The 23,777-nt window shown below is 49.7% G+C and overlaps 6 protein-coding genes across 6 annotated transcripts; 1 reads left to right on the forward strand and 5 right to left on the reverse strand.

Moving 5' to 3' along the window:
- Positions 1-2,195: 2,195 nt before the first annotated feature.
- On the reverse strand, positions 2,196-5,291 carry Pmar_PMAR020050 (cathepsin z, putative; the record flags this gene model as incomplete). The annotated part of the gene is made up of 23 exons (XM_002779230.1): positions 5,114-5,291; positions 4,985-5,070; positions 4,856-4,940; positions 4,721-4,810; positions 4,586-4,674; positions 4,469-4,537; positions 4,321-4,419; positions 4,176-4,273; positions 4,102-4,134; positions 3,967-4,057; positions 3,878-3,919; positions 3,764-3,824; positions 3,621-3,719; positions 3,478-3,576; positions 3,321-3,365; positions 3,223-3,274; positions 3,079-3,177; positions 2,953-3,029; positions 2,828-2,908; positions 2,642-2,772; positions 2,485-2,595; positions 2,334-2,432; positions 2,196-2,289 (listed from the first exon to the last, which is right to left on the reverse strand). Coding segments are annotated over exons 1-23 (1,974 nt in total), but the record flags the coding sequence as incomplete, so codon positions are not given.
- Positions 5,292-5,860: 569 nt separating this feature from the next.
- Positions 5,861-6,883, reverse strand: Pmar_PMAR020051 (malate dehydrogenase, putative; the record flags this gene model as incomplete). The annotated part of the gene is made up of 1 exon (XM_002779231.1): positions 5,861-6,883. One exon carries the CDS (start codon positions 6,881-6,883, stop codon positions 5,861-5,863), a length of 1,023 nt encoding a protein of 340 aa, XP_002779277.1.
- Positions 6,884-6,976: 93 nt separating this feature from the next.
- Positions 6,977-10,400, reverse strand: Pmar_PMAR020052 (vacuolar protein sorting, putative; the record flags this gene model as incomplete). Its single annotated transcript, XM_002779232.1, has 15 exons — positions 6,977-7,138; positions 7,181-7,239; positions 7,345-7,500; positions 7,686-7,834; positions 7,886-8,001; positions 8,259-8,451; positions 8,580-8,726; positions 9,018-9,254; positions 9,314-9,461; positions 9,510-9,626; positions 9,673-9,821; positions 9,871-9,968; positions 10,045-10,183; positions 10,225-10,238; positions 10,308-10,400. The coding sequence occupies 15 exons, from the start codon at positions 10,398-10,400 to the stop codon at positions 6,977-6,979; spliced, it is 1,977 nt and encodes a 658-aa protein (XP_002779278.1).
- A 91-nt stretch (positions 10,401-10,491) lies between these two features.
- Pmar_PMAR020053 (glutamic acid-rich protein, putative) lies at positions 10,492-12,750 on the reverse strand. Its single transcript, XM_002779233.1, has 12 exons — positions 12,623-12,750; positions 12,507-12,574; positions 12,359-12,459; positions 12,153-12,309; positions 11,960-12,042; positions 11,680-11,819; positions 11,518-11,638; positions 11,373-11,466; positions 11,212-11,330; positions 11,053-11,166; positions 10,906-11,008; positions 10,492-10,602 (listed from the first exon to the last, which is right to left on the reverse strand). The coding sequence occupies exons 1-12, from the start codon at positions 12,718-12,720 to the stop codon at positions 10,493-10,495; spliced, it is 1,308 nt and encodes a 435-aa protein (XP_002779279.1). The 5' UTR covers positions 12,721-12,750; the 3' UTR covers position 10,492.
- A 1,003-nt stretch (positions 12,751-13,753) lies between these two features.
- On the forward strand, positions 13,754-15,056 carry Pmar_PMAR020054 (fructose-1,6-bisphosphate aldolase, putative). Its single transcript, XM_002779234.1, has one exon. It carries the CDS (start codon positions 13,796-13,798, stop codon positions 14,879-14,881), a length of 1,086 nt encoding a protein of 361 aa, XP_002779280.1. The 5' UTR covers positions 13,754-13,795; the 3' UTR covers positions 14,882-15,056.
- A 2,956-nt stretch (positions 15,057-18,012) lies between these two features.
- Positions 18,013-23,321, reverse strand: Pmar_PMAR020055 (hypothetical protein; the record flags this gene model as incomplete). Its single annotated transcript, XM_002779235.1, has 20 exons — positions 18,013-18,100; positions 18,150-18,233; positions 18,279-18,360; positions 18,414-18,534; positions 18,584-18,641; positions 18,699-18,807; positions 18,855-18,978; positions 19,027-19,128; positions 19,181-19,237; positions 19,287-19,385; positions 19,607-19,759; positions 19,804-19,996; positions 20,027-20,172; positions 20,748-20,868; positions 21,234-21,367; positions 21,471-21,596; positions 22,785-22,841; positions 22,884-22,998; positions 23,046-23,155; positions 23,211-23,321. 20 exons carry the CDS (start codon positions 23,319-23,321, stop codon positions 18,013-18,015), a joined length of 2,190 nt encoding a protein of 729 aa, XP_002779281.1.
- Positions 23,322-23,777: the final 456 nt, after the last annotated feature.

The raw sequence follows: 23,777 nt of genomic DNA on the forward strand, positions 1-23,777 counted from the left end.
GGAGAAACGCCTGTGGAGGTCAATTTCCTAGGCATTCCTTTCCCATACCCAAGATTGGTGATTACAAGTGCCAGCACACTCAGTGCTAGGGACGCATAACTACACTAGCATTGAGCGTCTGAAGGAGTTCGAGGGTATTACTTCTACACTCCCCCAACACAAGTTCGTGCTCTCGTTCTCAATCTGCATCACCTCAGCGGGGACTGTGAACAGTTCCGTAGACAGAGCTGCATCGTCACTGGTGCGGACAAGAATGGTTGGTTGGTTGTGACTCCGTGCGGCCTCCCAGGGCTTTTCGGGCTCAACTCATGGAACGCTGGTACTTGCTGTCAGCCCAATCAGAAAGTAGACGACTATGCCTTCATGGAGGATATCATTGCTCGTCTCCGCCCTTCGGTCGACATCCCCGTCTATGCAGCTGGCTACAGCAACGGTGCTATGCTCGCTGAGGCGTTGATGTGTAGGAACATTGTCACGAGAGCAGTTTCAGTGAGTGGAGTGATCACGGGTGGGGAAAAGGCGCTTGAGGCATGCAGGTCGTCGTATAAACGGTCCGATAATGCACGCATGGGGCACGTGCATGGTACATCCGACTTGGCCGTTCCCTATTATCGAGGACTTACCTCATATCTGTTCGACTTTCCCTCCATCCCTGATAATATGAATACGTGGGCGGCTAATCTGGGCTGCCATGGTACTAAGCAGACATCTCACGGGCCATTCGACTTCATCGAATGGAGTGACTGTGAAAATGGTGGTAATGTCACACTGGTCCGCAATAACATTGGCCACGGAGGCCATCTTTGGTGGGAGCTAGACGATTTTAGCACTTCCAACTTTGCCATAGGCATGCTCGAAGATTGACCGCATGGTCAAGCTCCATCCGAAGAATGGCTATCATCCTCAACTTCTTTGGACCAATCTTACTATCATTTCTTTCGCGAATGATCATGCTAAACACATAGTCTTATGACATATTATAGATTTACATCGCTTTCCCTATTTCATCCGATTAGACTTGAATTTCAGAGTTCTAAACGAGGTCGTTCATGCGGTAGGTTCGGCTCTTTGGGACGGCCTTATGTGGTTCAGTGAAATTTCCGTTAATCTGCATGTATATCGTCGAGTACTACACTAGGACTCGCCTTGTTCCCCGCAAACGATTTGTAGCTGCATGGAATTCTCAGAAAAACTTAATTCGTTTCCCATAATCGACAAGAACTTGCAGTGGATAGGAGTGAGCAGTGCTAGATACTACAATGGCTAGACAATAGCACCACCAAAGACACCAAGAGACTTCAGAGATCACCGGGATTACAAATCCGTCTGAGGACGAAATGTGGCCGACTATACTTATCAGCATACGTCACAATTGACGCAATCAAAATTCCACAGATAATTAGCAACGTAGAATTGCTTCATATTATGTTCAGTACTGTCGTTCTATGAGGGCTTTCTAAAATGCATACTATGTTCTACATTGCTTCGTCTGCCTTTTTCAACTAGACTTACATTCCCATATATACAAAATGGAATCACTCGTACAGTAGAATTGGATTTCTCGGACCACCTTATATGGTTCAGCGGAGTGCGTTAATCTGCATGCACAGATACGATTCGTCTTCTTCCCCGTTTACACTCCATGGCTACATGAAGTTATCAAAAGAACCCAACCCTCTTTCCATAATCGACGAGCACTTGCAAAGGATAGGATGACGCAGTACCAGATACTACAATGGCTAGACTGGCTAGCACTACTAATAATACTACGACACCAAGAGACTGTTTCAGAGATCACCGGGATTATAGTCCCGTCTGACGACGAAGTTTGGCCGACCAGACGCATCGACATGCGTCACGATCGACACAATCAAAAATCCACAACTAATTAGCAATGTAATATTGCACTATAATATGTTCAGAACTGTCGCCCTATGAGGGCTTTTCATAATGAAAGTTGAGAACGTCACGTCAAACGGTGACAACAGATTGGTCGAGATTCTCAGGGACTGCATGATAGTCAGGCGCGTTCTTCCAATAATCGTCCTCAAAATATGTAGCCGCCGTCCAACCTGTTGACGCATCTGAAGATCACACATGCAAATTATCCTCAATCATCTGTGTCTCACCCCCTATCGTGAAGGGCGCGTTTGGGACGATTTTGCCCGCGATATCTTTGCTCGGCTCAACCCAACTGCAGTCCGAATCAATTTTGAGGTTGCCGAACTTGATCCGCATGAAACCGTTTTCGCCCCAGAAGTACCCCAAGAGTTACGCATGATCCAGTATCTGTGACAACGATATGGTCATAGTTGCAGATTCTGCTCACATACTCGTCGTTCGTCCCTTCCTCGCGACCCCAACCGACAAGACCGACCTCGTGATTGATCTTTGGTTCAGCCTTGTTCTGATAGAACACCCCACCAGTGTAACTAGATCACAAGCGAAAATCGCACCCGACGGAATCACTCAGAGACTCGTCACTCGTCCATTTGCTTCGTGGCATCAACACCACAACTAACAGGACCTCTTTTCCATATCTCACGCTTGATCTGATCAGTGCCGTTCAATAGCCTCGCATAATCCGTGGCGAACCTACGCGCTACTCTATGCTAACGTAGATGATTCGAAATAAGATCACCAGGTTCGGTAGTGTCGGGTTGGACGGCATTTACCGCCCTCAGCGCATTCCAGGCACCTAGCCTGGGCCGGGCACCACTCGCTGAAATCTTTATAGTTCTTAGCAGCGTAATTATGACAGGTATCATGCACCTGATAAATGCAATACCAACTGCTGCATCCAGCACACAGGAAGGATGGTACTCACCGCTCCAAAACCGAAGAAGAAATCGTAAACTCCGATCTTCTCACCACCATAGCAGTCTCCGCCACCACGACAATTGATGACCTATAATGGACGTGATCACGATAGGCCCCCACGGGTGAACCGACCTGCTGTGGTGAAATAGCTTTATTCGGCCAGCGAGCCCCCGCTCCGATGGACAAGCGGTCGGCAAAGGCAGAGGTCACTGAGAGAAGCCTCCATTAGGGGAGCCAGGCGGCAAGTCAAGGAGGTACCAGCGAACGCCCAACAGCCACCACAGTATTCAGGATTATGCTGGTTACGGTTGAAAGTTATGTAGTTCTTGCCGTTCACATTACGCCAATCCCAAGATTCTGCAAGCAGAACAGTGGAATAACGATCAGGCTATTGCTACACACCTGGGAGCTTCTCCCCGTCATCCGAGATTTGTTTTCCGGCGACTCGAGGAACCTAGAGGACGGGCCATGCAGTCGCGAATGAAAGGCACCTAGCTTACACATAGATAACACTTTCCATTGTCCTCAGAACGGGCGTCGTAAGTCTGAGATGATAATACTAATCAAACTGATGATTTCATGCTACTTTATAATAACCCGGGTCGCACTGACATGTGGGGTCCATACTGCACACCATTGAATAGGTTGAACCTACACCAACTCATGACAACGGATACCGCTGGAGCGAAGACATCTATTCTCGATGAGGGGGACCTTGTAGCCACCAGCGCGGTTGGAGCTGCCAGCATAATAATCCTGATAAACTATCATGACAAAGGCGCACGGCCAGGGGATGCTACATCTCCAAAAGTTTGATAGCGTACCATGTCCTGTGGTTTCGGGTCCTTAACGACTTGTTGCTCTTGCGCCTTTCCAGCTATGGGAGTAGGACCGTTTACCTGACAACGTGTTGCCTCAAATTGACCCGTTATGCGACCCTCACAGTGTTGATGGAGTCCACATATTCTTGCTTTCCTATCGGCGCCGTAGCGGGAGGGACATACCTGAGGAGCAAGATGGGTCATCATGACTATGCGAACCGTGAGCTCCTCGCTACTTAGTATCAGGGTACAGTGACCAGTCTTTCCAAGCAGCCGGGCTGTTCAGAACAGCACATCACCACAAGAGTAATGAACATTCACTCACTTCACCGTCGCCCAGACACATCCACTGTTCTCTATGAGGCCAGTCGGGGAGCGCTGTAACTTAGCCCAACCATGATCACCCCACGCCGAACCTACAACACAGTCACGATGAGTATGCACACAAAGCTGAGCTCACCATAAGAGAACCGGGCGACCCAGTATGGAGTACCTAAGGAAGCAGTTATATACTGTGGAAGGAGTATCGTCTACCATCAGCTTCCTGTCCCCATCCAGCGATTTCCACAGCGTGGTTAACCTCTGCATCTTGGGTTAAATAATCAAAGTCCCAGGTGTGCCCAGATTGATAACTGACAGGCCAATTCTGACCTTCACACTACGTCAATACGTTGCTCACTTAGCACGAAATGTTTCATCAGCATGCATATGGCAAACAACAGGGCCACGAGTGAGCACCTCCGACTGTATGTTAGCCTCCCCCTTCACTAGACCGTATCTGACACCAACAGTAAAGCTCCGCGGCCCATCCATCGATTGGTACTTACTGATCGATATAGAAGGTAGCATAGTTTTTCGGAATGCTACACGAGCCATCTGCATCACAGTTGACGCATCTACATAACGAAAACCGTAACACGTGCACACAACCCGTCGCAGGCTACAGAGTCGTTCCACGACAGACCTCGCCAGAATCTCGGCCTCTCCCTAGATAAGGTGAACAGGTTTCATCAGTGATACCATGTTCTTTGATCTGACAAAAGTGCGGTAGATCGATCTCCTCGAGGACGGGAACTTACATAGCGGACCGCATCGAGAACTCGTCCGCCACGGCAACCATTGCCTGCCTTATAGGCACAAGTCAACAATGGCTGGGCGGCCAGATTAACCTAGGGGAACAACTTCGGTAGAAAATAAGAGCACGAGCGATGGACCTCGGGGAAGGCTGCCTTGCGCTGGATACGGATCCTATCGGACAGTGTGTGGGTCAAAGCGAAAGCCCAGCAAGCAGCACATGACCTGACAAGCGAGCCATGAGCAAGGGAAGTCATCGGTGTATTTACCCAGGGTTAGAGTGGCTTCGGTCCGTTGTGACCATGTTTTCGCCGTCAACATCACGCCAGTCGAAATGTGTTGGTATCGAAGAGGCCTGTACTGACAATCCCCCTGCGAAGTCTCAACGATAAGCTCACCGGTAATAGTCTTGGGGCCTCGGTGTACTCCTCTGTGAGGTCAGTCGACAGAGATGCACACGGTGGCGCAAAACGTCCAAAGGAGGCTTCCACGAGGATGAGTATGGCAGCATGCATCCATAAACGCAAGTGAGTGATAACCATTGGTTAATCAGTCGGTTTACGACACAAAACAACTGATGGAAAGGTACTCCCTAGAAAAGCCAGCTCAAGAGAAGAACACTCCACCACGCGAACTAGCAAGACTCCACCCATACCACCCATTGACCACGAACACGATATACAATCACTGATAGGAAAAGGAGCTAACTGAGAGGACAATGATAGTGAAATCCGAGTCCCCACATGGAATTCATAATAAGTTGGCAAGATTCTTCACGGTGCATTCCTCAAAAACGCAGATCTGCAAAACACGCGGCGTGTTCGATAGACCTTCAAGAGCCCACCCGGGATTAGATATCACATGTAAAACTCGATCTTGGAACTCAGGAGAGGCCTATCGAACACCCACAATGAAATCACACATTGCAGTGAGAAAGAACTGGACCTGGGGAGAGAATCGATGGACTTTTAATGCCTAGCCACTAAACAGGTTTATGCGCATCACCCACGACTCCCTTTGATTTATTCCCTAAGAACCTGGCAGAACTCAATAACGTTCGGTAAGATACGGAAAGCGGACAAACCCGACTGGCAATACGCTCAAGTCGAGAGCTTGGACATACCCTATTTTCAAAAAGTATTCAATTAGCTTGAATAGTGTTCCTTCACAAAGTCCACACCGCGTTGGATATCTTGAACAAGCTTAGCCTTAACCGCCTGCAGCCTCGTCTCCTCGTAGTCGTTCAATTCAGGCAACGCCTCCACTTTAGCAATCTCGCAGTCATCTCCAAACTTGCACTTCGTCGCGAAGTAATCCAACCCACACATCGGCTTCTTAATGAAGGCATATGCCGACTGGGCGTGAATGATCTTATCCGCGAAACAAGCTGCAGCGTAGGCCATCGACAACGTGGCAGACCCCGCCCCTTGCTTCGCCTCCACAACTTCCGTTCCCGCGTTCTGTATGCGCTCGTCCAGCTGTCTGACCGCGTCAGCACTAAGTTTATGCGGGGGGAAAGCATGCGAGAACACAGGCATGATAGTCTCTCCAGCGTGGCCTCCTATGATAGGAACTTCAGCCTTGTCGACAGCAAAGTTGATCTTCTCAGAGAAGAAAGTACTGGCTCTCACTGAATCGAGAGTTGTGACGCCCACTAACCTACGCCAGTCGAAAACCCCCAACTTCTTCAACGTCTCAGCCGCAATCGGTACCGTCGAATTGACCGGGTTAGAGACCACACACAAGGTCGCCTTGGGCGCGTGTTCTCCGCATGCTTTCGCTAAGCCCATAACAATCTTAGCATTGATGCCAAAAAGATCGTCTCTGGTCATGCCAGGCTTCCTGGGTACACCAGCGGTCATAATAACAAGCTTGGCGTTCTTCAGAGCCTCGCCAATCTCCTCCTCACCAGCATAGCCCGTGACCTTAGCATTAGTGTCAATGTGACTGATATCGGCGGCCACGCCCTTGCAAGGTGTAGCCGCCTGCTTAATATCGTACAGGGCTAGCTCCTTAATGGCTGGGTTCATCTTCAACAACAGAGCCAATGGTTGACCGATCCCGCCAGAGGCACCCAGCAGGCAAACCTTCGCGACCTGGCTGCTGAAGCCTCGGGTCACCATCGCCTTAGATGCGATCGTCATGAAGGGGTGCTGCAGAATCGACATAACAAACAAAAAACTACACAAATTATAAAACTACATCCACTACACTAATAACCAGAAACCTCTCAAAGTGAGAAACTCCACACAGACATTATACTATAGTTGTTCATCAATGATTTCACTGAATAGTTTTTCGTGGCTGATCATTTCCGTTGTGACTACGAGGAAGCGTCGACCTTTCCTCTCCACCGCCGATAGCCGCCTCAAGGCTGCTATCTCGCCGTACGTTACTCCTCCCACAAAGCACACGACCACCACCTACGACTCGCTCAACACCATCTCCTATTCTGATATGCTTACTTTATCGCCCTGGCCAATGGTCCCTTCCTGATCAACACTACCTGGCAAAACCTCAGGTGCTGCACCACTCGCAACCTGAGAACACAACCGTTGCGTACAGCCTTGAGCCATGACCATGAGGGAGACAGAGCGACACAAGCTACCTCAGAGCACAAGTAGGATACGCACCTCAATGGCAGGCCCCCAGAGCAAGTTGAGACTCTCCGCAGCTCCTCGCCATCCGTTGGGCTCGGCCTCCGTTAATTCTACCAGCCGTACCGACAGCGGAGCGTAACCCGAATAGGAGTACGCAATGCCAGTATCAGCAGCAATGTTAGAACCTGAGAACGTACCATCCTGGGCAGCCGATGCTCATGAAAAACTAAAACATCATTTTCTACACCCAATCCACGGAAGGCATTCACGAGTCCAAAATAATTAGATACAGTATCGCCCAAAACGCTCAAGGAGAGGCACACCTTACTACCCAGATCAGATTCACTATCATCGCCTTCTGGACCGCCACCTGCAACCACTAAATTGAATGCTTGCTTCATCCTCTGCCATTTGCCAGAGCCGCTGGATACCAAGTCAGCCCCACTGTCACTAGATGCTTTCAAAAGTCCACACGCAGTCATGTGGTGTAACAGTGGTACGATCAGTTTAGGGCCATACCTGGGAGGAGAGGGCGCTGGAGGAAGATACAAATAAGACAGCGAGACTTACCATTCAATCAGGTTTTTGGTGAGAGCCTTCAGAATCTTCGTCTTGATCCCACCATTAACCACACTGCAGAGGCATACAAGTCGCAGCACTCGATCCAACGGTTGAGATCCCGGAGTCTGAGATGATCACAATCAACCGAAGGTATTCGCTGTGGGAAGTAACTCTCTGCGACTACCAGGATGAAATAGTATAACGTTGAGAAAATCACTGCGCAGAAGCAACAGAGCAAAGATGCCCCCGTCCTTACAGGTTGTCGGCCTTCCTTAACAGGCTGAGGCAGACTAGGCTCCATCATGTCATTGACAATATCGACCAACTGAGCCGGTGTTATCGCACCAGACATAAGACCGTCCTCCACCTGTCAAAGCGCTACCTCCCATCTTGCGCGGCGTTGAAGGCCTACCTGCCATTGTTGCTGAAACCACGGCATCTGTGTGAGGGCACTGGTGAAGCTAGCAAGGTTCACATGGTCCGCCAAGGAGGCATGCTCTGCTTGGGCCGACTTGAACTTATCCATATACATCTTCATCTGGGGAATGTCCGAGAGCCGGTCCTTTTCACTATACCTGAGCACATAACAAAGCACGTAACAGACCCACCGAGCAGCAGCAGCAGCTCCAACGGCAATAACAATGAATACTCGAATCATCGATGACAGAATTCATCATCGATCGAACTAACGACAACCACTTACGTTTCCTGTATCTGGCTGGCCTTCTTGTGCAATAAGGGCCCAAGCACCTCCATACGTAGATCCCTGATACCATCAAACAGCTTGTCGTTAGAGTTCAATACCACCGTCTTCCTCTCTGGCAGAATAGGCTCGCCAACATCTATGTACCTGCCCAGACACCAAATGAACCAACTCAGTAGTCACACGACGGAGTCATAGACTGAGCACTGGCGCTTCCCTCGTTCTGACCACGGAATGATTATCACTATAATGAGCAGCACCAAATGGTCACCACCACGTTCTGCTTGTACATTACAATGCCAGCGTAATAAACAGCAGCATACTACTATCACCAATACAAACTCATAACAGCATCAAAAGTCCCACTGATTGGGCATAACTATATACCTCCTACTCACAAATCCAGGAAGGATACGAATATATAACTTCCACTATTACCCGTATTTGATGCCAAGGCATCTGTCAAGCAAGCTCTCGTAGGTGAACTGTGTACACAGCACCGAGAAGAGGTCAGTGCGTCGGTCGATGACTATGAACTCCTCTATCTTCAGTCCTTTACTCGTCACTGACTCCGGTAACAGTGGTTTCCGACGACCGCCCTCCATGCTGGGCTCGGAAGATTCTTCCGGAGTCACCAAATGGCCGATCGGAGGAGCTCTCGGCCGAGGCTTAGAACTGCAAGAACACAAATATGAGAAAGCAGCATCACCGATAATCCTCGATGTGCCCCTTACCTATCACGACCAGAGAAGGCCTTCACCGCCTTGGTGTCCCCATCCACAGGGGCTCCCGCCTCGTCGTCTTCCTTGGCCAGTCGTAACACGTAGTCCACTACGTACTTGGCAGCTGTTCCTATCGCGTTCATCTTCAATACTCTGCGCCCTGCACCACAATGCTGCACTCTACACCGATTCCCTTACCCGAGCTTACCTGCTTGTCGAGAGACGCCCAGTCCAGCACCGAAATTGCGCTGTAAATCATGCAAAGCTTCAGCCAGGAGAGAGAGTGATGTAGGATTCGAACGGATGTGGAAGTCACGGAATGCGCCTAAAACGATTGAGTACTACTTCTTAGAACCAATGCCCTTCCCTACCCGGCTGGTCTATCGTGATGACATCGCCCTCCACACAGAGGCCCATCAGATGCAATGGTAGTACTTCCACCAGGCTAGACATGACCGTCCTCTGCTGTAGACGGCCAAGGACCAGATGTGACACGTAAGGGACACATATTAGAGTGTATCTACTTCGAGCCGCTACCACTCTACCATAACACAGAGTCCACGCACTACGTCTTTTCAAAGGCGCTCTCCTTATTCCCTTTCCTTCTGGCATCGTCCGCCAATATCTTCTCTGCAACGAGATCTACCATGCTCAGCGTCTCCGAACTCTGCGCATGGAGTATAAAAATAATCTACAAAACCAGCAAATGTTCCCGCAGTCGACCCAACAGTCACGAATCTCACCTGTTTTGCATCCTGAGCAGCGGCGGCATCTCCCGCCGAGCTGGCATCGAGTTTCCTCCACAACTCCACACCGTGGGACTTCAAATCTTCCACTTCCACCAGCAGGGATAGCTCCGGAGAAATACGAGGATCGAGATACCTAGACATAGGCATGTTCCCTCCCCCTATATACGCCATTACATAGTCTTCGTTCCCTGAACATGATCATGCAGAATATCAAGCAGTTCGCGCCGCATTGACCCTCTCCACGCTGCCAGATTTACCGGCGCATTCTCCAACTTGGGAGCTCCAGAACTCCGGCCAGATGATGACGATGAGCCGGTCGCGACAGCAGTGGGAGCAGCAGGAAGAGTCATGGTAACAGCAACCCCACCTTGAGAGTCATTAGTACTACTGTCAACGCAACAAAGAAAATGCTGGGAAAACCAACGATTCGTCGAGGACGAACCTATCGCGCCCTTCGCCTCTTCCTGCTATCTTCTCCTTTCCGATCGGATATATCCGACACATCATCCGCTGGGGACTCAGTCCTCTTAGCTCTACTTTTCGAGGTACTCTCTGAAACAGAGGAATTTCGCATACTGTGTTGGGAATGAAAATCCCAGGAAATACTTTACAAAACATTTTGCAAGTTTTTCAATGGAGTTTTACCTGTGATACGAAAATAAACTAGTAAAAAACATATTCCACGACTACTGCATAGCGCCAATATCGCGTTTTCCACACAGCATTACGCTACTTCACGTAAAACGCGAACGAGTGTCAGCCAGTATCAATAGCCGTCATAACACTAATGTCAACATGAATTCGTTCTTCCAATAGCAACAGAGTACGCAGAGTCCTCGCGATAAACCAACCGACCTCGGCGTCTATCCCCCGATGAAGACCGCTCATCTTTAGACTTTTTCGGCTCAGGAGAAGGCGTCTCTCTGACGTTCTTCTTCGGAGCCGCCACGTCAAAAGCCTACATAAGAGAAGGTCCACTCATCCCAGTGCATTTAACACTACATTTTTCGGCTTTTTATGTCCATGTTCATTCTGGGATTCGAGCCTCTCCGATCTCGCCTGGCGCTCCTTCTCCAACTCCAACTGTGCTCGCTTCTGCCGAGCCTCCCGACGGACCTAATCAAGTTCTTACGATTCGCACTTCTACTCCTTTCCCCTTACTTCTTTGCATATGTCGTTGAAGATATCATAGGGCTGGCTCGAGTTCCGACTGCCGATAAGATCAATGTAAGCCTCACGATCCTTAATATCCTTATGGAGATCGAACCATGACACACCATCTGCACCAAAAGATTCCCCCTCAGTCAACATGAGAACCTCACTGTGTATTTGCTCCATGTAGTCGTGGACCAGCATCTCCCTGAACTTATCCCTATGCTTGCGTTCAGCCCGACGCTTTGCCTTCTCCCTCTCGACCTACAGTCGTGTTTGACTCCAGTGTCAGCTGATCGAACTAACAACAATTACCTTGAACTTCTCATCGGCCTCCTTGATCCACCGCTCCCAGACGGCCAGTCTATCCAGCGGCTCTACACTGCGGAACTCCTCCGGAAATTTCTCAGCCATGAAGTGGCAGACATCATTCCACCTGATCGGGAAATACCGACAGCGACCGGTGAGAAGTCTTACTTGGTTAGTCTATTGACCTGAGGATGCTTAGAGTACACGAGGAAGAGCTTGTCCATCTTCCGAATTCTATCACGTCTGCTGATGTCTCGCATCTTATTCTCGTTCTCGTCCATGAAGTCTTGGAATATATGATCGAGATCCTAAAATGAAATTTCAACGGCGACTCCTAGGATTGAGTCTATTTGCGCGGCACCAATGTCTGAGAGAATTCACGAGGCATCGGATCGAAAGTACCACAATGTCAGACTGGGGACACATCCGAGGCAATTCCGTCTAGTACATCTTCATGAGCAAACTTCCAGAAGTCCTTCTTGCGCCAAGCATAGGCCAGATCTCGGAACGTGACGTTTTCGAAAGTAAGAGCTGATCGAGAAGGACGAGGCTCACTCGTATTCAAGCCCTATTCCTACGGCCCCTCTACATAGACTTCCACGGACACGTCTGATCTAGATGCGAATATTATATATTATTACGACTGCCGTCCTCCATCAAAGCAGCTGACGAGTCCTCCTCTGGTTTCTTCGCTACATCAATAATAGAAGGGACTTCGGTGTTCACGACTTCGGCCTCCTTCTTCTGAGCCTCCGCCTCTTCCTCCTTCTGTGCATTCAGCCACTGCTCCAATTGCTCCTAATCCATATACCGTTGATGACTTCAGAGAGACGCCAATCTTCCTTACTCTGAACTCTTTCTTCGCGGCCATTTCTCGATGACGACCCTCAGTCTGTTCAAACTTAACGCGTCGGCTCTGATACTCGGAAAGGAACTGCTTTCGCTGACCTGAAAGACAGCTCTCACTTCAGCTGAAATGATACCGAGATTAATACCGTTGTTTCTGCATAGTCCAAAGCGCCAATCGTCTTTGATGATTTTCTCAACTTCGTGCCACTTCATCCTGATAGTCAGATTGATCCGTTGCGTATGGCGAACATTTCCGCCCTACTTGGAGGAAATCTCATATTCCTCTAGCATTCTGTTGAAAGCCTCCTTCCGTTCCTGCTCGGACATATCCGAGGCAGAATTAGCATTCTTGTCGGACATCCAAGGTTCAAGAAGTGACGGTGCAACTGGCCCTACTTCTCGGAGGGAATAGGGCGTCGAACTAGACGCTGAATAGGAGATACCCGGAACGGTTGGACACCCTTTCTCTAACAACCCCTCATCCCCAACCCCCCAGAGACCGCGAACGTAGGTTCCAAAATTCTGATACTAGTGAGGTCAGATTTGTGAGCAATTCGACGAGCTCTTCAAGGCTGAATATATGTATGGTTGATCAGCTTAGAACTCAACAGAACACCAATAAATAAAGGACGAGGTTAAATGAATCATGAATGCCCATCAGCCCTAACAGAGTGTAGGTTGACCCTACACATGTCACTACAAGAGACTCAGTCTATATCTGCCTGTTGCAAGACACATGACGACATCGTTGCTCTCCACCACAAACTTTGAGTGGATCATGACTCGCCGTGCGCGCACAGGGAATTCAAAAACCACTCCCAAGTTGGGAGTCCCAACTGAAGCCATTGGAAGTTTCAAGTGGATCAGTTGTGTGTATGAAACGGCTGAGATTGATGGCGAGCGGGAATCTGTGTTGGCGAAAGATGCATAGATTGGAGCTTATCAGCAGGTACTCATCGCACAGGCAAGGATCTGCCGCTCGGAGTGTAAATTTCCTATTGCCGATCGATGCTGGGTGCATCTCATAGGATCCTGTATAGATCTGCAGATGAGTCCTATACACTTACCGCGACGGAAGGAACCTATTTCATGGACCCAACGGTTGGATTCCAACCGCAATAAGCGATTGTGTGGTCCTGTCTCCTCGGCCTTCTTGCGTTCGTTATCCCACCTTACCTGGCACTGCAGTTTTAGGAGTGCGAGCGGCTATGAGTTTAATCTCAAACCAAAATTTTCAAACATTCAGAAGCCTCGATCACTCGTTGCTACCCCATCGCGTCCGCGGAAACGAGAGTTCTAGCAGAGCTCCTCTGCTGCAAAATGCGCAATTATAGATCAAAAATCCGTGCGCGATTTCCAGTTGGCTTTGCACGCGCTATAGCTCTTTCACCCTTCCAGGCTTTCACAAGTCAATCACTTATTCGTTCCATTCACCATGCCTTACACCACCGGTTTCAAGTACGAGTCTGAGCTCATCGCCACCGCCAATGCTATCTGCACTGATGGCAAGGGTATCTTGGCCGCCGATGAGTCCACCGGCACCATCAAGAAGCGTTTCGATGGCGCTGGCATCGTCAACACCGAGGAGAACCGTGCTGCCTACAGGTCCCTCCTTTTCACCACTCCTGGTCTCGGTGAGTACATCTCCGGTGCTATTCTCTACGAGGAGACCCTCTTCCAGAAGAACGCCGAGGGTGTTGAGATGGTCGAGCTTTTGAAGAAGCAGAACATCATCCCCGGTATCAAGGTCGATAAGGGACTCACCGTTCTCGCCGGTACCGATGGCGAGACCACTACTATGGGTCTCGATGGTCTTGCTGAGCGTTGCCAGAAGTATTACGCTCAGGGTGCCCGTTTCGCTAAGTGGAGAACCGTGTTGAGGATCGACGAGGCCAAGCACCAGCCTACTCAGCTCTCTATTGAGGAGACTGCCCACAACCTTGCCCGTTATGCTTCCGTCTGCCAGGAGAACGGTCTCGTCCCCATCGTCGAGCCCGAGATCTTGCAGGATGGTGTTCACACTATCGAGACTGACGCTTATGTTACCGAGCGTGTCCTCTCCGCCGTTTTCAAGGCCCTCAACGACCATCACATCCTCCTTGAGGGTTGCTTGCTCAAGCCCAACATGGTCACTGCCGGTGCCGAGTGCCCTGTTCGCCCTACCTCTGAGGAGATCGCCAGGTTGACTGTGCGCACTCTTGCCCGTACCGTCCCCCCGGCCCTCGTTGGCGTGACTTTCCTTTCCGGTGGTCAGTCTGAGGAGATGGCTTCCGTCAACCTCAACGCCATGAATGTCCTCCCTAAGGAGCGTCGCCCTTGGGCCCTCACCTTCTCTTACGGTCGCGCCCTTCAGGCCTCCACTATCAAGACCTGGGCTGGTAAGGCCGAGAACACCAAGGCTGCCCAGGCTGTCTTGCTCGCCCGCGCCAAGGCCAACTCTGAGGCTCAGCTCGGTAAGTACCAGGGTTCTTCCGATGCCACTGCTAACGAGTCTAACTATGTCAAGAACTACGTCTACTAAATTGTGTAAGATGTTTGTTCCTTGATGATAGAGTAAGGTCTTGGGATGATTGACTCATCTGCGAACATGAGACGCAGTTTTACTCATTCGAGTTCCTTGTTCTATACATTACTGGTTTATTCTTTAACATTCGACGCCTGGAAAGGGCTGTCACAAACCGTGTAGCACGACCACTTGGATCAGATTTGCGTTATTGGGAGTTGGGAGGGAAAACAACCCGAGGAGAAAATAGACATCTGTTTCATAGCTGGAAGGTGTTGTTAACGGGATATTTCGTTCGTCTTGAATCTTGAACTGTGAGTCATCATCCTTCGGAATGATCCATCGTGGCTGGAACCTCTCATACCAATTGTCGTCGAACGCCTCACAAACGCTAGCCGCGACACCACATTTCTCGGTCATCGTACCGCTCCTCTTTGAAGGTTTCGGGAATAGTACTAGTGGAGCTTCATTTTTGTCCGCATTTGATATACCATTCCTCGTTGAATGTACTCCTACTGGAAGGAACCACCTGTGTTGAACATTGGCTTAATCGGGAGCTTCCCCCTCGTGTTCTCTTGATTTAGCGCTGATGCGTGTCCCTGATAGATGCGTGTGATAGTGATGGTCCCAGTCTCGTAGAGCTGTAGTAGGCCCCCCGGATCCCCCCGGTACCGAGCAGCGCAGCCTTGGCGATTCCCTGAAGTAGGCTAATCACTGAGGTAGTTGCAGAGATCGGGAAGTAGTGGTCGAAGTCTCCTAGAGTTGGCCCGCCAGGTGACGGCTCAGAGCCTCCCTGTGCAGGGCCAAGCTCCCAGCCAGACTGAGGGAGTCGGCACCTTTTTGTAAGTCTGAGAATGTGGTCGAGGTTGTTATGTCAAGGGTCCGCTTGTACCGAGTACAATGTACTCGGGGTGGATGCTGGACGGAGCAGTTCCTGAACCACCTATTTCTGAAGTCATGCTGAGCACGGTGTATGCAGGGTGGAGACCAATGTCGTTAGGCTCGTGTGTGTCAGCTTCAAGCCCGATGCCGTCGCCGGCTTGGTCAGACTGGCATCGTTAGATTGTGGTAGTCCCAAGTTCGAAAGTATAAACATTTTCAATCACTGTGACGAGTTCATTCATTGTGACGATGTTCACCTTTCCTGGACTAACCAGAAAACTCAACGCACAGCTCACTATCGAGATATCGTTATCATATCGCTCCAACCCTGAGTAAGCTGGCAACGGCGCTGGACTTCAGACTCACCAAGCACGAGCTCAAAATACCACCTTCCGAGCTGAATCCGACTTCAACGCCGTGCTACCCCTCCAATACTTGTTGACCGCAAGAATTCTCATTTCACAGACGGATCTCAGATGGCATCACACGCTGCGAGAATGAGCGTGGAAGAACGAGCACTGACTAAGCTCTGTGTGTCTCCTGCCTTGATGTATATGCGTATGTTCGCCTTCCCAACTAGGATACGCAACAATACTCTTACGTACACAAGCATATATCAACTATAGCATTTACAGGCAAACCTGAGTTATCATACTTCCAAGCATAACGAACGCCTTCAAAGAACAACCACATATCTCCTGCAGTGAGGCTGATGAAGTGACGATGGAGCAAGAGGGCACGGTCTCTAAGGGGAGGAGTGTGACCGTGGGATATCAATCGTAGATTCGAAGACAACCGCAATACAACTGCCACTTGACGGGTGAGGACCACCACTATCTCCCCCGGGCAGATATACAACATAGAGAAAGCAATTTACAGTGACCGCCTCATCTATCTCTACTAAGCGGTAGTAAGGATTGTAAACGAAGAGAGGTTACTCATGAAAAAAGGTTCAAAGGTACAGATGAGAGATCAGTCAACGGGCAGCTCAAAGAATGACATCAGCCATGACTGACAGCAAACAATCAGCTGTATCCTTGTCTCATTGTAAGCCATCGTCAATAGACAGGCACGTCCACATACTCATCCCGGGACGGCTGAGCGGAGGCAGAGCAGCCAGAGGTTCACCACCAACGACACAGAAGCAAAGACCACAACATGAGATACAACGCAATGTACCTAAGAGTCAGTTGTTTCATCAAGGGCATCGCTAATGCGAGGTCATCAGGGCTCGAACGAACTTACAGTGTAATATTATTGATAGGGATTTGTGTGACTACTTCCTGTGAGCAGATGAGCAGTAGCAGTAGCGAGGCGAACAGTATTCCTTCCGAGTGGCACACTTGTTGGATGTACCCCTCGAGGCCGAGCCAGGCAGGTTCAACGAAAGACGATAGCAATGACAGTATTCTCTTCCTCACACAGTTAGTTAACGGTTGTTCGATATGCTAGAGTTGTTCGTAAACGGTAATTTGCATTGGCTCGAGGGACATGGAAAATGTAATTGAGAGGAGACCGAGCCCGTTATTAACCGTGGGCTGTCAGCTTAGCTGTCGCTATGCTGATCCCACCACAGGGACGGACTCATGCGTCCCCAGACGCTTTGCGGCTACTTCTGGCCCACACAGATGGGGATGGCACTGGTGATACCTAACATCGTTTGTATGCCTTCATCTCAACTGGCCATGAGATTCACCCCAATGGTGCTGTGAAAATGCCCCGTAGTAAACCAAGGCGCCTCCTCGGGACTAGATGCCCTAGTAAGAGCTTCTCGGCTACCTGGTAACGCAATGATAAACGGATTGATTGCAGTCGCAGGTATACAAACAAAGCGGAGGCAATACTCAACGATATACCCACCGTGATCTCTTCCTTGCTTGGGCGTTACACCCACACTCGAATGATCTACCCCAAGAACGCGATCACTTTCAACCATCTGAGTCTCGTCCAGGGACGGGCTAGGATGATCCTAAAGTCACGATAACATATATAACAACACAAGCCCCATATACATGTCACGAAGCTCAAGACCAGAAGGCCTCGATTGCCTTCAACAACCGCTTACTATGGTAAATCGTCAATCAGCAGCAGCATGAGATTACGTTACGCAGACAGGCAGCAATAAGATTTGATCATAAATATAATTTCCGATCTGTCTAATAGTGCGATAATATATCAGTTTACTATAGTGTTATGGTGATTATGACAGTGTTAGGGGATATCACAGCCCCTACTGGATACACTTCTTGGCACTATCGACGACCATTCTATACCTTCTTGCAACGCTTCTCGGCCATCACGAGGACCTTGTCCCACTTCTGTTTGTTACGGCTATCGGGTAAGCGCTGGTAGTTCCTGATCACTCACTGATTTCCACAGATCGCAACGATCCCCACTAACCCACCTAACTAACGCTCCATATATCTGCTCACATAGTTCCGTAGTAGGCGCCAAACGAAGTGCAGTGGACATGACGAAAACACCGTACCTGACAGGTTGATGATACACATGATTGGCATCCAATAAGCCGTACGCGCTGTTCATGAGAGTTATCATCGCTGCATTTTGGCACGACGTGTTACCGTAGTCGATCAAGCGGTGAATGAGCATAACACCTGGAGGTGGCAGTATATCCCTGTCACCGCTCCACAAGACCAACGTCACTTACGCATATCATCTGGTGAGACTTTCAGGGCTGTTTCTACAACATTGGATGCGAACTTATGGATCGCCATCGATATGATACTCTCGGATATCTTGGTGATAATGTCAGTACAAACTTCAGGTCCCTGTCGATAGCAAGGCACAATGACTCGTCGAATAGACACCACATCCTACCCATATTTCCAAGGCATGCTGAACAGCGTAGTTAGCATACGGGTTCTCAACAAAGTACCTACAAGATAGACAAAAATGATGACGTCTCCACAGCACCCAAGTTGCGAGTACTCACTGTAGCTTGTTCAGCATCTTCGACTTGTACTTTTCTACGTATGAGCCATCATCGTACCACGGCGCATGAGAAATACACTTCTTCACGACACCCAGACCGTTCGGATCACCTAAAAGCGGGGATTACAACACGGACTGAGACGGAGATCGCACTCACCAGCGAGAGCCTCAAGATTTCTGTAAATATCGTCGAAAATGAAACCAAAATCAGCCATAGGCAAGTGACTATACTCCTTGCCGGGACCATCAGGCGTGCATTTGGTGATGGTTTGTTGTAAAACCTGAGTTTCAAAGGTCCGTCAGCCATCACAAACACGAAGTGTGCTTACGTGAGTTGCATGAACATCGAGTGCCATCTTGTTAACGTTGCCATGTAGCGTCTCCGCTAGCAGAGCGTGCTCCTGCGGTGTTTGCATACAAGCTATCAATGCCTGTAACAGCATCGATCCAGCGGAACGGTCGACGAGATAGATGACGACCAACCTGGAGAGAATGGGTTCCACGACGGTCTTGCGATATGTAGACTATATTCTCCAGGACCTGCAGAAAGTTTTCAACACCGAAGATGATTTCGGCAGTATTCTCTTACATTGCGGAGCAGAGCGATCCTCTGACTCGCTGAAGAGACTTGGAAAAGTTGCTGGCACATGTAGTTAGCATATGTGTCGCACATTATACGAGACAATACCTGGAAAAGGCAAACATGAGGCAGAACTGAGTAGACCTGGGAACTCCATGGACGCTATATGGAATCCGATGCTTGGCTACCACAATCACTACTTCCCAGATGCGAAAACAACGGTAATGAAGCCGTTAAGCACACGATATTAAACAATGCTGACTTGATAATGCGACTAGCAGATTACAGCTCGAAAATCCGAAGGTGGATGAGAGTAACAGTGTTCTCACCGGCTGTATCTCATGGATGATAGCATCAATGAGCTTCTCCAACTCGTCATGGGCCCCTCCATCCGCAGCACTCGCCGAAGTATCCGAGATCAACTTCTGTAGGACACGACTGCCACTACGGTCCATAGCCATCTCGAGAATCTTGTCCTGTATCTGACAGAAATAACATTAAAAAATAACACTTCACAAAAGCCTACCTCCTCCAACGTGACACTAGGTGAGTTATGATTGTGGCCGCCACGGCCTTTCAGTTTCCCAGCGCCAACATCAGCACCAAACGTCCCACTGCACGGCGTTGTCGATGTTCTTTGAGATGCTGCGTCGCTACCAGCATACCCTGTGTTGGACGAGCCATGCCGAAGAGGTATTGAAGGCCACAAATTCGATCCACTAACAGCACAGGAGTTCACAATGACTTACTTGAGTACTACCTCACCTGCTACGATGACCTGCTTGCGGGGTTGAAACTCCATCCGGGAACATCTGGTTGTACATCCTGCCACTGCTGCTCGCCGGAGGCCTCGAACGATACGACGGATGAGTATGAGACTCACTGGGAAAAATATCTAACACGACAAATGAGCACTCGACCAGATGAGCTCAACTCATTGCCGCACCTCGAGGCGTTCCCGACGCTGCATCATTCTGCATCATCACACGGCTCGATGCAGACAATGCCATCCTGCTGAGCTGAGGTGTCGAGTACCCCCCTCCGGCGGACTGGCAAGTAGTATTGTTCGCCGCCAGAGGTGAGGACATCGACGACATCACCGGACTACTTGCAATGTGACGAAACATACAGGAGCTGACCGGGCATGCGATGGTAAAAGGGGACCCGCGACAGAGTCAAACCGACCTGTCATAACTAGTGAGTCCGCCATCATGCAAATTGGATGCATCCGCCGCCGCCGGTGACATTGATGACGAGAGCACTCCACGCAAGTAGTAATATCCATCATCTTGCGACCGGGGATGATCTTGCTGGTGGAGCTGGGAACCCTCGAATGCGCGATAAGGCGAAGTGGACGACGACACTGCATCGAAACCCGAAAACGGGGACCGTACGTCCGGTGGTGGAGCCGTGGCCGCCTACAAGACTCCGAATGGCGAGGATGATATCACTCCTGGTCTGATAGCTTACCATAGGGTGTCCACAACCAGAGGCAGTCCAGCTGGTGGGAGGCGTACCAGGCGTCCAACATCCAGGATCAACGACACTCGCTGATGGGGTGTGCGAGGGCACGACAGATCCTTGCAGAGACCTACGATATAAAGCCCATCCTCCACGACGAAGATAGTGGCGAGCTTGCCTATCCATAGCATGCCAGTCGCCCGAAGGGGTGTTAGTAGTGCTATAAACACCAGAGTTGGATGGAGCAGTCATAGCAGAACCCGACGATGATGGGAACATCGGACCATCTTGAGAACCACCAACTGGAAAACTAGATCCTCTAGATAGTCCAGCCACGATACCAGGAGGACTGAAAAGACAATGTTACACCTCGACATTATTTCGCACTACGTCAAGCTACAGGAACCGTCAAGCCACGCAAAAACAAAACCGAGCGAAGAAAACAACCAAAGGCACTGCTTTGGTTGTTGCGAGAGAACAACCGCTGCTCACTACGCTGTGCTGTCACTATCACGTTGTCCACCATCACTAGCCCTCGTGAGGGAGCCTCCAGCTCCCGGAGTTCGAACTGGGCGATCACTAGCTTTAGGGGTCCAAATCGACGCTTGCAGACCGGACAGATCTGTCGCCTAAACAGAAAGTGAATGAAATGCACTACGCACTCGAAAAACCTGATTCTGGAGACACACACGCGTGAACCAGGATGAAATCCAGGAACAAAGTATAGCTTACCATTGATGACAGAGGTGACTGTAGACCTGGGGCGCCAAACTGGTCTGCAGTGGCTTCCATGGGGGAGTCACTACTGCTGTCAGAACGCTCAGTGCTGGCGAATATCTCACGAATTGAACTGGGAATCTGAGAAAGTCAAATCGATTATAAAAGTCCTCACAAGCACCCTAGCTCAAATTAGAGACACGATCACAGTCCAGGAAAGCGAGCAATGATGGCAAACCGGCGGTACATGATGTTAAACGACGAAGGCAAAGAAATAGCAAGGTAAATGTCGAAAGAGATGAACTCAACCGAGCCGCAACGATGGACAAATATGAGATGATGGAGCCCCCGAGACGGACCTCAATAGTATGGGACATAGTGGTGTCAATGTTAGCCAAGAGATTGAAGGGGATAGAAGGACGTTTGGCCACTCACGAGGGAGATAAATACACAACTGCAAGGAGACCAACACATGTCAGAGAGGCAACTTCGAATAGTAGCCTCTATCAGAAAGCTCAGCAACGACCCCTTGCGCCGTGCTCGGAATGAAGAGCATGTCATGGCCTACCATACCCTCGAAGCACAGAGGCTAACGACACCACAGTATAGAGAACGGCAGGTAAACCCATAGCTGGTAGAACAGCTGTAAACCGTGGGAGTGGGCTAGAATAGGGGCGTTTGGAGCGTTCATGGGAGGCTGTTGCGAACGGCTGATGGCATACAGGGTCTCCAAGGGTCAAGGACAGATCATAGGACCCTTGAACGGTAGGGTATTACTTTCATTACCGAGCCAACAAAGCACGAATTGATGGACAGTTTGTACGGAAACCCTATGCGTGGCGCGGAGAAATAACGTAAGTTTCCAAGATTCTAGCTTTCTTTACGCAAGATACAATTCGGGCGCGCGCTAAAAAACTTGCGCTCTATGCAGCGTTTTTTAGCCTGTGAACTTCTTTTTGCCACCGTCGTCTTTCACTCGTTTGGAAAAGGTGTAATGCTGCCCAACTAACGTTTTGACAGTTTTATAGCATTGCAGAGTTTTCATGTTTTCCCCCTCGACAATATGGCATCGCATGATCAAAGAGTAATTGTTCAGAGTTGTCTAAATGGTTGGAGGGGTTTGAAAGGCTCATTGGCTACTTTACGAGGTTCAAGGTGATAACGATTCGCAGTATGTGCAGCGGCGTTCCAACTAGATAACGAAACACAGTAATAATGAGGAAACAATGAAGTCAACGTATCACCACTCGTCATCATCGTCGTCAGCAACTCCCCAGCCAGACTAAAATCGATTCTCTGTAGAGCATGATCGAACACAATGCCTCTCACTCGGTGTGGTCCGCCACGTCCCTTGTTCTTCCGTCGGCCCTTGATAATTGGCTCCCCCTGAACACTACATCACCCCGCAATACCTACGCCGTCACATACCGTTCCAATCAATCCAATGCTTGGTCCTCCAAGAGGGCTTATCGCGTTGGAGCGAGCGTCCTGCATGCTGAAGTCCGGATAGGAGAATGTCAGCTCCCACTCGCCAGCATTGTACCTGAACACGACCAGAGATGCATCCCGCCCCCCAGAGAATTCCATCACCTATACAAACCTATCATGCCGTTCCGCACTACGATGCGGCGTTCAGCCGTGGGTGTCTGGTCGAACTCAGCCAGGAGCTCCTCAAACGCGATGTTAACGAGGGTATCGGCCTAGCAAGAAGGAAATCCTCCAGGGAAGCCTTTCGCCAGTGCTCATTGGCATCACCTCAGCTCCCGTGAGAGTTCCCTTAGCCGTCATCTCCTCCATGACGCCTCGTAAGCCTTGGATCAAAGAGCACCGCTCCGCTAGGTATTTACCCTCTTTCGGTGGGTTCATAGACCAACCCTCGTGACGAGATGACGATGATGATGGGGAGGGCGGGGTACTCATTGTTAGGCAAACAAACTCTAACATGTCGATCGATCCCTCAGACCAGCGAAATGTCAGTTTACTCAACGACTCAAATACGTGGCGATTACACGATGCTATTGCCATGCTCAGGCAAAGGGGTAATTAACCTGGAATTCCCTATGTGTTGATTCCTCCTCGATAGGCTCAGATAGAAGAAAGCAATAATTTCGCCAACAGAGGCAGCACGAATAGCATTACCACACCCTGAGCATCTTCCCGTGGCCGTGCACCCCATCAGAAACGCGAGTAACGGTTCGAGCAGCACAACGATATTCATGTTGCATGATGGTAGAATCATCGATTAAATGTACGACCCTTGTTAAACTGCAGAAGACTGGTAGTGGATTTACTACCACTCTCATTGCTTCGCCGCAAGCTAAA

This window comes from Perkinsus marinus (assembly GCF_000006405.1).
Source record: "Perkinsus marinus ATCC 50983 genomic scaffold scf_1104296947650, whole genome shotgun sequence".
Lineage (NCBI taxonomy): Eukaryota > Perkinsozoa > Perkinsida > Perkinsidae > Perkinsus > Perkinsus marinus.

Coding starts and splice junctions, on each gene's coding strand:
- Pmar_PMAR020053 (XM_002779233.1), bottom strand. CDS start 12,720: ATGTCCGACAAGAATGCTAATTCTGCCTCGGATATGTCCGAGCAGGAA. Junction 12,575..12,622: donor GAATATGAGATTTCCTCCAA/GTAGGGCGGAAA, acceptor TCTGACTATCAG/GATGAAGTGGCACGAAGTTG. Junction 11,820..11,959: donor GGAAGTTTGCTCATGAAGAT/GTACTAGACGGA, acceptor ATTTCATTTTAG/GATCTCGATCATATATTCCA.
- Pmar_PMAR020054 (XM_002779234.1), top strand. CDS start 13,796: ATGCCTTACACCACCGGTTTCAAGTACGAGTCTGAGCTCATCGCCACC.